This window comes from Castor canadensis, chromosome 12, assembly GCF_047511655.1.
Source record: "Castor canadensis chromosome 12, mCasCan1.hap1v2, whole genome shotgun sequence".
Classification (NCBI taxonomy): domain Eukaryota; kingdom Metazoa; phylum Chordata; class Mammalia; order Rodentia; family Castoridae; genus Castor; species Castor canadensis.
In genome coordinates, this window is record NC_133397.1 from 96618025 (window position 1) to 96635078 (window position 17054).

The following is a 17054-nucleotide window of genomic DNA, read 5'->3' on the forward strand; positions in this document are numbered from 1 at the left end:
TCTTTTTCTCTGTTCTCCTTTGTTCTATCAGTCCAGCAGATCCAATCATATATTCTGTTTGCTCAGAGGGACTGAGAGTATCACATATATCTGTACCTAAAGAGAGAAGAATAGTGACAGAAGTATTTTCCTATTGTTGCCTCTTTCAATCTTACTGTTTTGTTGGAGGAGTCGGGGATAGGGCAGGACAGAGACAGTTTGTGTATGTGGCTAATCTATTTTTGCTAGTCTTCGTTTTTGATGTTTTGTGGTCTGTAAGATTTCTTTTTTGGTAGTGTTTATTTGTTTTGGGTGGAACTGGGGTTTAAACTTAGAGCTTTGCACTTGCAAGGCAGATGTTCTACTGCTTGAGCCACACCTCTAGTCCATTTTGCTCTGATTATTTTGGAGATAGGGGTCTCTCCAATTATTTGCTTGGGCTTATCTTGAACCATGATCCTCCTAATATTAGCCTCCCAAATACTTAGGATTACAGGTGTGAGCCACTGGCACCTAGCTGGGTTTTGGCTTTTATATTGGTATAACAAGTTCTTTTAGGTTGCTGCCAGTGGTATCTGATTTTACACAGATAACACATAGGGATACTGGCATAAAATATTTTAATTCGCTTCCATTGGCATTGCTCTTTAAACCTCATATAACCTCTTAACTTGTAACAAGTAGCCATTTATTTGTAATCTTCTTCCTTCTATAGTCACTCTTACCTCTACAACACTTCTAAAAATAAAATGTTATGCCTTCTAGGGGTACCAACTCAAAATAGAAAGCCATTGCTTGATATAGTAGTAAGCATCCTATGGATTTGATGCTGCTGTGGCAGCTCCCCAATGATTGGGTGCAAAGTACAGGTATAGTTTGGTGTATTGTTTACATTTTCAATTCACTTCTATATATACTGTTGCTTTTCTTTCATAATTTGTGAAGGAGACCTAATAGGGGAACTGAGGCTTAGCGAAATGAGATAACTTCTCCAGGGATTCCACAACTAGACAGAGGTTCAACTAGTCTCTGGCTTTCACATAAGGCTAATTCTACCATAGCACTATAATCAGGTTTTCCAGATTTGCTTTATCCCCTGCCCTAAAATATCACTTCTGATATCTTTCATCAATATATTTAGTCTTTTATAGCTGTTCAGTATTAGACTTTTAGTTAGGGATTTGGCTACTTGGAAAACTATTCTTAGAGTTTGAATCTCATTTTACTAATGTAATGAGTAGAACAAAAAGTTTTAAAATGACTTGTTTAGGTTACTAGGTTTCCAACTTGTTTCACAGGAATTTTCTATTTTTATGAGAAAAACAAAAATTCTACCAGATATGTGTCTATTTATTAGAAACAAATCTTTCAGAATGTGTGTAACAGAAATTAAGTCTTTCTCCTTGTAGCCAAAGGAAAATTGAAATATAATTTTATGAAATGACTTTGTGGCACCACAACTTCACATTTGGAGAAATTTTATTAGACTAGTCAGGAGGTATTCACAAATCTAACTCTTGTTCAAATTGATTTTTTTTTTTTTGGTGGGTTTGAACTCAGGCCTTCGTGCTTACAAAGCAGGCACTCTATTGCTTGAGCCACATCTCCAGCCCCACATTGATTTTTAATACTGGTTACTGTGATTTTAGTGAGCCACTGGCACTTTCAGAAGATCGAAAGTGGTTTTTGGGTTTTTTTTGTTTTCTTTTTTTTGGCTGTACTGCGGTTTGAACCCAGGGCTTCATGCTTGTTAGGTAGGCACTCTGCCCTTAATTTTTTTGAATGGTTGGGGATTGAATTCAGAGCCTTGCACTTTGTATGCTGGCTTTCTTATCTTTCCTAACTAGCATGCACTGCTTATCAGCTGTGAGTGAAGTGCCATGTTTCTTTTTTTTTTTTTTGGTTTTGAAATTTTATTTTCATTTTATTTATTTATTTTAAGATCCATTCTTTTTTCTTTTTCTTTTTTATTGTTTTATTATTCATATGTGCATACAAGGCTTGGTTCATTTCTCTCCCCTGCCCCCACCCCCTCCCTTACCACCCACTCTGCCCCCCTCCCTCTCTCCCCACCCCTCAATAACCCAGCATAAACTATTTTGCCCTTATCTCTAATTTTGTTGAAGAGAGAGTATAGGCAATAATAGGAAGGAACAAGTGTTCCTGGTTGAGATAAGGATAGCTATACAGGGAGCTGACTCACATTAATTTCCTGTACGTGTGTGTTGCCTTCTAGGTTAATTCTTTTTGATCTAAACTTTTCTCTAGATCCTGGTCCCCTTTTCCTGTTGGCCTCAGTTGCTTTTAAGGTATCTGTTTTAGTTTCTCTGCGTTAAGGGCAACAAATGCTAGCTAATTTTTTAGGTGTCTTACCTTTCCTCACCCCTCCCTTGTGTGCTCTCGCTTTTATCATGTGCTCAAAGTCCAATCCCCTTGTTGTGTTTGTCCTTGATCTAATGTCCGCATATGAGGGAGAACATATGATTTTTGGTCTTTTGGGCCAGGCGAATTCAACAACACATCAAAAAGATTGTTCACCACGACCAAGTAGGCTTCATCCCAGGGATGCAAGGGTAGTTCAACATACAAAAATCAATAAACGTAATAAACCATATTAACAGACGCAAAGACAAAAACCACTTGATCATCTCAATAGATGCAGAAAAAGCCTTTGATAATATCCAACACCATTTTATGATAAAAGCTCTAAGAAAACTACAAATAGAAGGAAAGTACCTCAACATTATAAAAGCTATATATGACAAACCTACAGCCAGCATTATACTTAACGGAGAAAAACTGAAACCATTCCCTCTAAAATCAGGAACCAGACAAGGATGCCCACTATCTCCACTCCTGTTCAACATAGTACTGGAATTCCTAGTCAGTGCCATATTTCAAAAAGAGTTCTTTGCTGTGCTCTGTAGAACCTGGTCTTCTTCAGGAGCAATTACAACTGGGAGGTGTAAGTGGGCTGCTCCTCACTTACACCTTCCCATTTGTTTTGTTTGTCAAAACAAATTAGAAGTGTTTAGAAACTTGTGAAACATTTGACACTGCTTTTATGTCTATGAAATCTAATAATAATTAAATAATTGGACTTATATTTTTATGCTTTTTAAATTTTCTCATTTTCTAGCTTTTTAAGAGGCATTTTGTAAAAGTGAGATGGATTCTTTGTTGGATTGGAAATTTTAAAGGACTGATTCTTCAGAGGAGTAGTTTGAGAAGCAGTAGGCTTGCTGTATGTTTTGTGTTTGTTACTCTTGTTATCCTTAGTGGTCCTACAGGGCAGTTTTTTTTTTTTTAAATTTCAGATCCATTTGTTCAGATATAAGAAATGTCATCAGCTCCGTAGGTTTTTTTTTTTTTTGAAAGCTGCTGAAATTACCTGTCTTGGAGTGTAAATTAAAATCACCTTGATTTATCTAGTCATATATATTATGAGCATTTTTTTTTAAGATTGGAGACTTCTGATTGTGCCTATTTGAGGTATAGGTATATCATGTAATAACTTGGTGGTGGTGCTTTTAGAAAATTACTTTGTGGCTTCTTTTTCTTTTTCCCTGTCAGTAGTTGAAAGCTATTACTCACTTATCTGGGTTTAGCTGTATAAGAATTTAAGTCTTACTTTGTTACAAAGAATACTTTGCTTTTCTTGTCTGGCTTATTGCAAATAGAGGGATTTAGGTTTGTCTTAGTTTATTCTCTTCTGTGGCCTAGAAACTGCCTCCTTTAGGTAACATGCTGCTGTTTAACAGTAGAATAGCAGCAAAGTGAGTGCATTTTGCAGACTTTTTAAAAAGTCAAGTTTATTTTTACTCTGAAAATAATAGAAACTTAGAGAAAACCTACAAACTGGCAAGAAAAAATAGTTTTGGGATTAGGTAAATGTTTATCTCAAAAGATTAAAAAATTCAGTTAGGAGGAATAAATTTGGGAGATTCACTGTATAACATGGTAATTATAATTAATAACAATGCACTGTATAATTGAAAGTTGCCAAGAGAGTACATTTTTAAATGTTCTCAACACAAAAAATTATAAGTATGTGAAGTGTAATGGATGTGTTCATTAGGTTGATTGAGCCATTCCATAATGTATGCATATACCAAACCATCATGTTGTACACCATAAATGCTACAATTTTTATTTTCCAGTTTTTAAAAACTGTCCCCCAACCCAAAGATATTCACATTTACTTCCCATCTACATTTGCTTCCTGTTGTTTTGCTCTGAATGGTTTTTGTGATGTTGGTTAGAATTTTTTTTTTAAAAACATGTTTGGATTTTAGTTTATATATAGTTTATTTGCTTAAAATATCAACATGCAAGAAAATCTTAGCTATTGCAAGGAAATATACTTGTTCTTTTAAAATTCTGTGAATACGGGTAAGAAAATGCAGTAAAATTAAAGTTAATAAAGAATCATTTGCACTGTGCTCCATGCATCATACTTGTCCTGTGGATCTAGAATTTTCTGAACATATCCGTATTTCTTAGCTGACAGTGATAATATTTTTCATTGACATCCACTTTTCCTTGATTTGGGTGATATCATTTCTTCCCTTCTTGTTGTTTTTAATTTATTCTGTCATCCTAGGTGCTTTTATTATTAAGAAGATTAAAACAAGATTAATTTCAGTGAAATTATAGATGTGAAATTTTCAAAAAAGCACCAACCTACTGCATAGTAGGAGTTTCTATTTATAAATCCTATGCACATATAACCTGTTTTCTCAGTGTAAAGTTATCACATGGAAGAACTTTCTTATAAGAAAACTGGGAATTTGTTTTGTTTTCTGACACAGGGTCTTACTATTATAGCCCAGGCTGATCTGGATCTCATGGTTCTTCATCCTCCTGCGTCAGCCTTCCTAGTGCTAGGATTACTGGTATGTATTACCAGTACATACCAGTAAATCCTGCAGGATTTTTTTTTTAGTACCTGGAGAATATGTAATATATATTTTAAAAGTTTAATCAAAGTTAACAGCTGGAACAAAGCTATGTGTATGTGGTATTTTCAAGAAATAGCAGGGAAGCAAGTATAGCCAAAGCAGAGTGAGTGAGGACAGAGTGGAAGAATTAGAAAGGGAAGGGGCTGGGTGTGCTCTTTGGAGAACTTTGTAGCCTCATCAAGACATGGAGATTTTTTTGTAATAAATTCCCAGATTTTCCTCTTATATTTGGTTTTTTGAATGTAGTGTTCTGAGCTGTTTTGGTATATTTCTGCATAGACTTTAGTTTTAATTGTTAATATTCCATTATATTCATTTGTCATCATTTATTAAGGTAGTTGAGCCTTGTGGGATATTTTTAAGAAATCCAGTAAGAAAATTGATTCATTGATCTTCTGTCCCAACACAAAGAGCTTTTAAGTAGTTTTGGTAACTACTTCAGGGATATGTAACACAGGGCACATGGAGAATTAACCTAGCAGTCCCTTCCTCAGCCTCTTGAGTTCTACTTATGACCTAGCTAATGAGCACATGTAGCGATATATTTGATACTGGTCTCCGTTGTCAGATTTACAGCACTGTTAAAGTTGCATGATCACATTAAATAATGCTTGCATTCGTGTGTCTGACATTATAACAGAATCCTTTTTTTTTTTTTTTTAACCTTTGGTGGTACTGGGGTCTGAACTCAGGGCCTCACGCTTCCTAGGCAGGTGCTGTACACTTGAGCCATTCTGCCAACTAACAGAATCTCTTTCTAATACAAACAGCTGGCCTTTCTACTGTGTAACACTAGATAATGTAAGTATGATTTTGGTTCAAACTTTAGATTTTGTTATAGACTATATTTAGGAAACTTGTGCTGATATTTTGTGGGATAAAAACAATTGTGGTAGGAAAAGTTGGTAAATTAATTAACCAAATATACAAATGATGAATATATTATTTTCATTTATTTATTTTAAAAGAAAGAAATTACTTAAGGAAGAGTTTTTAACCACAATTGTTTTATTACTTGAAAGGTAACTCATACATAGCTCATAATTTCAAAGATGTAAGTGTTCTTTCCCTCCCTAGAAAGATCTTTTCCATCCCTCTCCTCTCCTTTGTCAGATATGTATAGTATGATGATGACTCAGTGTGTCCTTATGCCACTTTTTTCTTACTATTGAAAGTAACCAATAGCTGAGATTATGACTTTAGGTAGGTAGTCTTTCTCAAATTGAAGATTTAAATACCCTCCACCGAGCTTATGAAATACTAACTTACATAAAATATTGTGACTCAAAAAAGCATTGAAAAAATTGTGTCAAGAAGTAATACAGACTCAAGTGGTAGAGCACCTACTTTGCAAGCCTGAAGCCCTAAGTTCAAACCCTAGTCCCACCAAAAAAAGAAAAGGGTGTTAAGAAGAAATATAGAGGTCTGGGGACATGGCTGGAGTGGTTGAGCACCTGACTAGCAAGCACGGATCCCTGAGTTTCAGTTCTTATAGGGTGTGCCTGTAAGTCCCAGCTGTTCAGGAGGCTGAGGCAAGAAGATTGCTTGAGCACAGGAGTTAAGGGCCAGGCTAGGCAAAAGGGGGCAAATATGATTGCCTTCTTGTGTAGAGCACCCCCCCTTTTTTTTTGCCTCCCTCTGTCCCATCTGTTCCCTCCCCTACCCTCACCTCTCCTCCCTTCCTTCCTTCCATTATTTCTTTTTTTTTCCTTTCCCCTCCACTCCCCTCGCCTTTTCTCTCCCTGCTCATCTCCCTTCTCCCCTCCTTTCTTTTTGTTCTGGGACTTGAACCCAGGGCTGTGTGCTTGCTAAGCATGCACTCTATGGCTAAGCTACATCTCCAGCCCCTTGTCAGTTGATTTTTGACAAAAGTGCTGAGAAAACACAATGGGAAAAGGACAATCTCTTAAATAAATGGTTTGGGGAAAACTGGATATCCATATGCAAAAGAATGACATTAGATCTCTCTAACTCCTTACACAAGAAACAACTCAAGATAGATTAAAGGCTTTAAAATATAAGACCTGAAACTATAAAACTATTAGAAGAAAACATAGGGGAAAGCTCTACATCATTGGTTTGTGCAATGATTTCTTGAGCAAGACCCCAAAAGGACAGATACAGAAGCAAAAATAGACATATAGGATTGGACCAAACTAAAAAGCTTTTGCATAGCAAAGGAAACAACAGAACAAAAAGACAACCCACATATTGGGAAAAAATATTTGTAAATCATTCTTAGATAAAAGACTAACACCCAAAATATGCAAGAAACTCAAACTGCTCAATAACAGGAAATAAATAAAGAGTATCTGTTCTAGGGGTCCCTTTTTTGGTATTCTTCCTGGTCACAGATTTCCCAGAAAAAAAAAAAAAAAGAAAGAGGAAAAACAAACAGGCGCTTTCTATCCTAGGACCTAATTACCCATTACCCATGTAGAGTCCTTATATCTCATTTACATAGAAAAGTAAAGGGAAGTGATAGAAAGAATGCAGGTCTGTAGTTCTTGAACATTTAATTCATCTTCTTGCTATTCTAGTGATTTTTTATCTTATTTCTTGGTTCTAATTTCTGAGTCTGGCTCTTTTAATGATTTTCAATTTCTCTGTTGCCCCATCTATCTATTTTCCCTCAGAAAAATTTATTTTGGCTCACTGCTTCAAAGATTTCAGTCCTTGTTCACTTGGCTCTACTGTTTTGGGGCAATGGTAAGGTAACATATCATGATAGGGAGCATGTGGCAACTTATCTTGTTACTGGAAAGCTGGTCACTGACCTTAATTCCAGTTTACAAATAGTGAGACTAGGGTTTGAGGAAAAGGAAATAAGGTTTATTATTTGTCAGAAGAGGACAGAGAGTCAACCTCTCAAAGCTCTGTAGTTCCACTTTTGAGAAAAAATGTCCTCTCTTTAGCATGTGTCAAAACATATGTCCAAAACCTTTGACTCTTATGTCCTGGTTTACTAATGGTTTACTGGTGCCACATCTCTGAAGCTGAATGTCATGGTTGACAGGTTTACTCAGAGATAAGGGGGAGAATACTGCCTTGTTTAATTTGAGAGTGAAGAGTGTTAAATCTTGGTCTCTCCAGAATGAAGAGAGAGAAACAAAGGAGAGAAAAACGTCAGTTTGAATAACAAGCATAGCAGTCTGGCCAGCATATAAGCTGGGACCCTTTGAAGGAATCCTTTAAAGCACAGCCCTCAAGACTTCTCCAACAAAGCCCTACCTCCCACCACGTCCCAATAATGCCATCAGATTATGAGTCCATCAGTGAATTTATGGATTGATGGAGTCAGAGCCCTCATGATCCAGTACCTCTCAATGACTGAATTCACCAGTGGGGGACCTCGCCTCAAAACATGAGTCTTTTGGGGTCACTTCATATCCAAACTGTCAGAAATTTAGGAGCTATAGATTGGTAAAAGAATTTACTAAAATAGGAGAAGAGGAGAAACCAAGACTTTGGATGGCATTAGAGGAAAGAAAAAAACGGTGGGCAGCGAGACAAAGGAGTAGAGCACACCTAGGCAAGGTTAAGTGCAGGTTTTATACCTTTGATTGGGCTTCTTTTTCATTGGCTGTCTCCTTTTTGTGGACCTTACTGATTGGTTGTCTTCCTCGAATCATGGTTTGAATTTCAACTTGACTTTTGTTCCTGCATTCCATTTGTCCTCCACACAAATGATAATAGGTATGTTAAGAATCCTTAGTGATCTTTCTGAATATGATTTTTACTTGGGAAGTAGAGATCAAGAGGACCCATGGTTCAAGGCCATCCCCAGCAAAAAGTTAATGAGACCCCATAAAGGAACTAACTTGACTTGGTATGGTTCATACCTGTAATCCCAGCTACTCAACAGGTAAATGTAGTAAGATCAAGGTCTGAGGAGGTCCTGTGCAAAAACACAAGATCCTATCTGAAAAACAAGTAAAGCAAAAAAGAATTGGGGGTATGAGTCAAGTGGTAGAGCACCTGCCTAGTAAGTGTGAGACACTGAGTCCAAACACCAAACTGCCCCCCAAAAAGATAAATTACTAGTCTTTCAGAATACACTCACACACACAACTTGGTAAACTATATTTAGACCATACTTGGATTAGATTAGACTGTTGTGAATGTAATGAATATTGTTACCATACTTCTACTATGTGGTTATTTAAAAAGGCCACATAATCATTTCTAGTGCTCTATTCCTAGCATATGCCATCTTTCATTTTCCATTAACATAGCATTCCACTGACTTTATGATTTTGACTTTTGTTGCTTCCATAGTATTTTAATCAATATACTATCAAGATAGTGACACATAGCCTTCTAAACTGTGGTTGTGGGTTAAAACAAAAAGAATGCAAATGTATCATGTTTTTATGTATTTCATGGCAAGTAACTTAACTGTATTTGGAATAAAGCTTGTATTCATTATGGGAACATTTTGGGGTTTGTTACTGTTTTTGGTGTACGTGTATGTTGCTGAGGATTGAACCCAAGGCTTCTCATATGCCAGGCAAGTGCTCTACCACTGAGCCACATCCCCATTCCCTCATTGTGGAAGTTTTTTACAGAGGACTTTTACAAAATAATTAACTTTTAAAGGCCACAGTTTAACATATTTGTATGATTTTTTTTCTTTTCTTTTTTTTTTTTTTTACTGAAATGAAAATAATTTTCTTTTTTTCTTTTTTTTTTTTTTCTTTTCACATTTCTTTTTTTTTTTTTTTTTTATTCATATGTGCATTCAAGGCTTGGTTCATTTCTCCCCACTGCCCCCACCCCCTCCCTTACCACCCACTCCACCTCCTCCCGCTCCCCCCCTCAATACCCAGCAGAAACTATTTTGCCCTTATCTCTAATTTTGTTGTAGAGAGAGTATAAGCAATAATAGGAAGGAACAAGGGGTTTTGCTGGTTGAGATAAGGATAGCTATACAGGGCATTGACTCACATTGATTTCCTGTGCGTGGGTGTTACCTTCTAGGTTAATTCTTTTTGATCTAACCTTTTCTCTAGTTCCTGTTCCCCTTTTCCTATAGGCCTCAGTTGCTTTAAGGTATCTGCTTTAGTTTCTCTGCATTAAGGGCAACAAATGCTAGCTAGTTTTTTAGGTGTCTTACCTATCCTCACTCCTCCCTTATGTGCTCTCGCTTTTATCATGTGCTTATAGTCCAATCCCCTTGTTGTGTTTGCCCTTGATCTAATGTCCACATATGAGGGAGAACATACGATTTTTGGTCTTTTGGGCCAGGCTAACCTCACTCAGAATGATGTTCTCCAATTCCATCCATTTAACAGTGAATGATAACATTTCGTTCTTCTTCATGGCTACATAAAATTCCATTGTGTATAGATACCACATTTTCTTAATCCATTCGTCAGTGCTGGGGCATCTTGGCTGTTTCCATAACTTGGCTATTGTGAATAGTGCCGCAATAAACATGGATGTGCAGGTGCCTCTGGAGTAACAGTCTTTTGGGTATATCCCCAAGAGTGGTATTGCTGGATCAAATGGTAGATCGATGTCCAGCTTTTTAAGTAGCCTCCAAATTTTTTTCCAGAGTGGTTGTACTAGTCTACATTCCCACCAACAGTGTAAGAGGGTTCCTTTTTCCCCACATCCTCACCAACACCTGTTGGTGGTGTTCTGATGATGGCTATTCTAACAGGGGTGAGGTGGAATCTTAGCATGGTTTTAATTTGCATTTCCTTTATTGCTAGAGATGGTGAGCATTTTTTCATGTGTTTTCTGGCCATTTGAATTTCTTCTTTTGAGAAAGTTCTGTTTAGTTTACATGCCCATTTCTTTATTGGTTCATTAGTTTTGGGAGAATTTAGTTTTTTAAGTTCCCTGTATATTCTGGTTATCAGTCCTTTGTCTGATGTATAGTTGGCAATATACATCAGAACTCCCACTCTGTGGGTGTTCTCTTCAGTTTAGAGACCATTTCTTTTGATGAACAGAAGCTTTTTAGTTTTATGAGGTCCCATTTATCTATGCTATCTCTTAGTTGCTGTGCTGCTGGGGTTTCATTGAGAAAGTTCTTACCTATACCTACTAACTCCAGAGTATTTCCTACTCTTTCTTGTATCAACTTAAGAGTTTGGGGTCTGATATTAAGATCCTTGATCCATTTTGAGTTAATCTTGGTGTAGGGTGATATACATGGATCTAGTTTCAGTTTTTTGCAGACTGCTAACCAGTTTTCCCAGCAGTTTTTGTTGAAGAGGCTGCTATTTCTCCATTGTATATTTTTAGCTCCTTTGTCAAAGATAAGTTGCTTATAGTTGTGTGGCTTCATATCTGGATCTTCTATTCTGTTCCACTGGTCTTCATGTCTGTTTTTGTGCCAGTACCATGCTGTTTTTATTGTTATTGCTTTGTAATATAGTTTGAAGTCAGATATTGTGATACCTCCTGCATAGTTCTTTTGACTGAGTATTGCCTTGGCTATTCGTGGCCTTTTTTTTCTTTTCAAGTTTCCCTAATAGCCAATAATAATGACTTAAAACTTTAAAATCATTTTTACCTATTACTTTGTAATAAACTCACAGTAACTATAACAGGACTTTTAAATGGTTCATATTTATAAATCTTTGCATACATCTCTGTCAGACATTCCTTTTTTAAAATTTAATTAGCATATAATAGTTGTACAGAGGGATACATTGTGATATTTACATATGTGCTTATAACATATCTTAGTTAGATTTAACCCCCACATTGTTCTCCCTCTTCCTCCCTCCCCTGCTTCTTAAAACAATTTCAACAGATTTCATTCTTCTATTTTCATATATGGATATAAAATATCCATCATATCACCCTCATTCCTCCTATCCTTGTGCCCACCCACCTCCCACTGGTATCCATTCCTGGAAAAGACCTATTTTTCCCTCCTGCACTTCATCTTTCTTTTTTTTTAAAGTGTATATTGATAGTCCAAGGGAGTCTTACCTTGGTACTTCATGCCTCTGTATATCATGCTTTAATCAGATTAACCCCCTTCCCCTGTTACTTGCTCATTCTCTATCACCATGATCCCCTAATATCCAGCAACTTAAAGTACAGCGCATTATATTCATATGTAGATGGTTGTTTCAATATTTTTCATTCTTTAACATTTTCTTTACCTCTCCCACCTCCTGTAGTCCCCTCAGACAGACTCACTAATACAATTTTGTTCTGTCTCTCACTATATATGTGTATACATACACTTATATCCATATATATAAGATGTATGTGTGTGTATATATATATGTGAGATCATCTATCTATCTATCTATACATTTAACATTTAACTTATAGACCTAGCTTCCACATATGAGGGAAAACGTGCAACCTTTGACTTTTTGAACCTGGCTTACTTCACTTAACATGAAGTTCTCCAGTTGCATCCATATACCCGCAAATAACGTAATTTCATTCTTCTTTATGGTTCAGTAAAACTCCATTGTTGCATATATGTTACATTTTCTTGATTGATTCATCAGTCATGGGGCATCTGGGCTGTTTCCAAAGCTTGGCTTTTATAAATAGCTGTCAGACATATTTGTAAAGGCAGAATTGCTGAAATCAAAGGATAATTACACTTATAATACTGTTGATAACAGATTTGCCAGTTCCAATTACTTTATTCTTAATGAAACTGAACATTTTTACTCTGTTCTATTACAAATTGGTTGTGTTCTTTTCTCATTCTAAAAATAGCAGGTACATCTTTTCTAATTAATTTATAAGAGTTCTTTTATAGTAATGATACGTATTAGTCTTGTGACAGATATATTACAGAAGGACCCCTCTAAGTTTGTCATTTCCCTTTTGTTTGTTTTGTTTTCTAGTCCTCTTCCTTTTAATTTTTTAATTAAGTTTGTTTTTTACACATACACGTTTAAATTTTTTGGTTTTTTGAGGTGGGTCTTTTCTTTTATGACTCTCCCTCTTTATGTCTTATGCTCAAAAAGTTCTTTCCTATCTATCCACTTTCTAAAAATTATTAAATTTAGGGGTTTTTTTCCTTTGGTTTTTTTTACAGCTAGTATTTCAACAAAATGTCTTATTGCCAATTTTCTAAACTGAGATTACAGTTATGAGCTTGCTGAAGAAATTACTTTTCCCTTTTCTTTCTCAAACATGGGATTTCTGCTGAATTGTACCTGATAGAATTTTGACATTAGGGAAAATACTTCCTTTTTCTGATGTTCAGAAAGAACCAATGGATGTTTTGATTTTTCACATTTTAATTTTGCCCCAGTGTTTAAGTACAAAAGAAGGAAAATCCAAGCCTGTATTTATAAATAACACATAGTTTTGGTTTTGCTTTTTAATTTCCTTTTTAGCTACTCCCTAACAGTAAAGCATGATTATTTTTTTTCTAGGATCCTTGCAGCCTTTCCTGGAAGCCTGTAGCAACTCTTCATTTTTTCGTACTTGTTCTGTGCTGCTTCGAACCCCTAAGCTTGATCTTCAAATCTTAGAAAAGCTCAGTATTATTCTACAGAAACTTTCCAAAATCAAGTAAGAATTTCTTTTAATATTTTTTATTGAAGGATGTCATTTTGTGGTCATTTAGGCCTTTCTGAAACCCATACCAGTTCAACTTTGATTAATCAAGTTTTCAAGTGTACAGATGTAAAAAATTAAGATTCATGAATATTAGTGCTAATCAGAGACCATGTATTTAATAATAGACTAGAATTAGAATATTAATCTTAGAAATATTAATCTTTCTTTAGTTAGCTAAGCAAACGCTACAGGTAGTAAGTACATGAATTTAAGAGCAGGGGGTTTTTTGTTTGAAGGTTTTTGTTTTGTGGTATTTGTGATGCTAGGGATGAAATCAGAGCCTCTCATCTGCTAGGCAGGTACTCTACCACTATGCTACATCTCAGGTTTTAGCAACCAAATTATAATATCAGAACAAGTCATTATACACTAGTATTCTGTTTACCATAGGTGAAAATAAAAAAGACAATAAAATGTATTTTGTAATTCCTTATTAATATACTAAAGTGAGTTTGGGTAAAAGAGATTTAAAATTTAGTACGTGGGTTTATTTTAGGAAACTACTCTTGTTGATTTGAATTTTATTGTGAGAATCAAGGGCTTTTTCTCTCCTCTTTCTTCTTTCCTCTGATATAACTTTAATTATAAATTAACAACATAGATTTTAAACTGTATTTTCTCAGAATTTCTCCCTCTCTTTCTCTTCTTCCTCCTCTTGCTGTGTAACCCAAGCTAGGTCTTGCTATATAACTCAAGCTGACCTGGAACTAGCCTCTTGCCTCTGCCTCCTAAGTGCTGGAATTAATATGTGTGCCATAGGACTATGCCCGTCACATGTCATTTTTATCAAAGTAAAATCTTGAATTTTGTTCACCTCTTTCTCTTGGTCCCATCCTTTCATCTGTGATGAAAAGATGAACTTAATTTTACCAGTCCTTAATATACTTAAATGGCGAATGTAATCATCTTTACACCTTTTTATCTTTTTTGGTGGTACAAGGGTTTAAACTCAGGGCTTTGCACTTGCAAAGCAGGTACTCTACTGCTTGAGCCACACCTCCAGTCCATTTTGCTCTGATTATTTTGGAGATGGGGTCTCATCAACTATTTGCATAGACTGACTTTGAATCATGATCCTCCCAGTCTCAGCATCCTGAGTAGCTAGAATCACAGGCATGAACCACTGGTGCCCAGATGCATCTTTGCATCTTAAAATTCTTGGTAGATAAAGATAATAGATTTGTATGTTCCTTTGGTCCCATGTCTACTACATTGTAGTAAATTATTAATTGCCAAATTAAAACCATATTCTCAACTCTCAAAATTATAAAATTATTAGTTTTGATCTGGTATCAAACTTATAAATTTTATGGTCTCCCTTTTTTAGCAGACTGAACCATGATTCTCTTGATTTGTAATCGGTAAAATCTCAATGCAGCCTGTTAGAAGCTGCAATAACATTACCTAGATTTAATTACTTTTTTACCTCTTAATTCATGGGATTTTTAAAAAAGTAGTTCTAATGTGGAAGCATATCCTTAGGCCATAATGTTTTACTCTTCATGATGTGTTTTATTGCTTGGGTTAATTTTAGACTTAGCTAAAGAACTAGAGCACAGCTTGAATAAAAGGTTGGGAATGAGTGAACCTCAAACAAGACAAGGTAAATATTTAAGAACAAAAAGATTAATCCTTTTGGATGAAATGGATGGTAGATAAGATGATTTAATAATTACTCTTAAGCGGCAAATATACCTAGACAAGGAAATAAGAAATATGTTACTATAAAGTAAGATTCTTAGTGATTGAAAATGAAATTACTGACTGGCTGTCAGAGAGAGGATGGTTGAAAAGTCCAAAGGTAAACCAATATCCTGTCACTTTAAAAGCTATTTTACTTAAGATAACCAATTATTGGACTCTTTTTTTTTTCTACCTGTGGGGGGAAAAAAGTATTCCTTATTCTCTGATAGTGAATAGGATGCCATTTTCAAGAGTATAAAATGTTTTCTTTTTTTCATTTAATGCTTTTCCACTTCAGATCTGTCTCAAAAAAATCTGTTTTATTTGTCTTAGCATCTTAATTCCTTAGTCATTTCTCCAGTATTTTTAAAAAATAAATGCCATTTCCTCACAGTTACACATAAGTTATCTCAAGGTCATGATAGATAACTTTCCTAAATACGTATAATTAAATGATGTACTCATTTTTTTTAACAGGAGTAATAAGAGGCTCTTTGAACTTTTTACAATTCATCTGATGCTTCAAGAAATACAAAGGACGACACATCCAGAGCATGCCTTTCTCTGTATTAACCTAAATTCAACTCTGTTCAATTTGGGTTTAACAAAATGCAACTCCCTGGTCTCTAATGCAAGCCATTAGACTGGCATATTATACTACGTGTGTGTATGTGCGCACATCTCTGTGTGTGTGTTCCTTATTTGTAGAAGTACAAAAATCCCCAAAGTAATATTCTGTCAAGTTATCAGTAGCATCACTTATCATGAAAGATAACTAGAAAATTTTTTTCAACTTTGTAAATAAAATCTCTAGTGGAAGCTATGGAAGATTTGGAATGTTTCAGTTTAAGGTAGTACTAATGTACAAGGTGGCATTTCCAGAATTTATGACACTGGGGTTACTTTTTGTAAAAGTATTTTAGGAAAACTTTATTAAAATTATGTGATAATTTGAAATAAATTGGTTGCTTATATGGGAACAGTTAAACCATGTTGTCATTCTGTTGTCTTAATATAGTAGAATCCTTCCTTTTAGAAGCAAATGTATGTATTATGTATTTTTTAATGTCTGGATATGTTGGGTTTTTTGAGTGTTGGGAATGGAACCCAGGGGCCTTTTGCATGTTAGGTAAGTACTCTGCCACTGAGCTATACTTCTAGCTTAAAAGTACAGTTTTATGTTTTTTGGGTTTTTTTGTTTGTTTCTTTTGGACAGTACTGGGGACAGAACTCAAGGCCTTGCATTTGCTAGGCAGGTGTTCTACCATTTGAGCCACAACACCAGCCTAAAAGTACAATATTCTTTAACTTCTTAACTTGTGAATGACAGATGGTAGAACAGAGATTGGCACTCCAGCACAGGGGTATTTGGTGTTTCTGAAGAAGAGAACAGAGTAAGTGGAGTAGATGCGATATTCAAAGATACACAGTTAAATAAAAATTTTGGCGGGACAAAGAAAAATCATGTACAGATTGAAAGGGCATCCAAAAACTAGATGAGAAAAGCATTCTATAATTAGATACATCCTGGCAAAATAATAAATTACAAGGTTTAAAAAAAAAAACACTTATCTACAAGACAAGAAAAACATGCTGGCCTAATTGAATGCCAGACATCAGTCCCTATTGATGAGCCTCACCCTTGCAAGAGAAGTGCTCTACCACTAGAGCCATGCCTTGAGCCCCTTTTGCTTTAGTTATTTTTTGAATAGGATTTTTAATTTTGTCTGGGCCAACCTGGATCTCAATTCTGCTGTTCTTTGCCTCTTGAGTAGCTAGGATTATAGGTGTGAACCACCAACCTGGAGGAGAAAAATTTTAGTCAAAAATATTATATGTAATTAAGATGTCTTTCATAGGTGAACAAAATGA

At 35.5% G+C, this 17054-nt stretch overlaps 1 protein-coding gene across 7 annotated transcripts in view; it reads left to right on the top strand.

Annotated features, from left to right (window-relative positions):
- The window catches only part of Ccdc138 (coiled-coil domain containing 138), a 91083-nt gene extending 74913 nt beyond the window's left edge, over window positions 1-16170 (top strand). For all 7 annotated transcript variants that reach the window (XM_074050553.1, XM_074050548.1, XM_074050550.1 and 4 more), the window contains 2 exons: window positions 13313-13451; window positions 15660-16170. In XM_074050553.1, coding sequence (XP_073906654.1) covers window positions 13313-13451; window positions 15660-15825 — 305 coding nt within the window. In that variant the 3' untranslated portion in view covers window positions 15826-16170. The remainder of the gene's footprint in view (window positions 1-13312; window positions 13452-15659) is intronic.
- The last annotated feature ends 884 nt before the right edge of the window (window positions 16171-17054 follow it).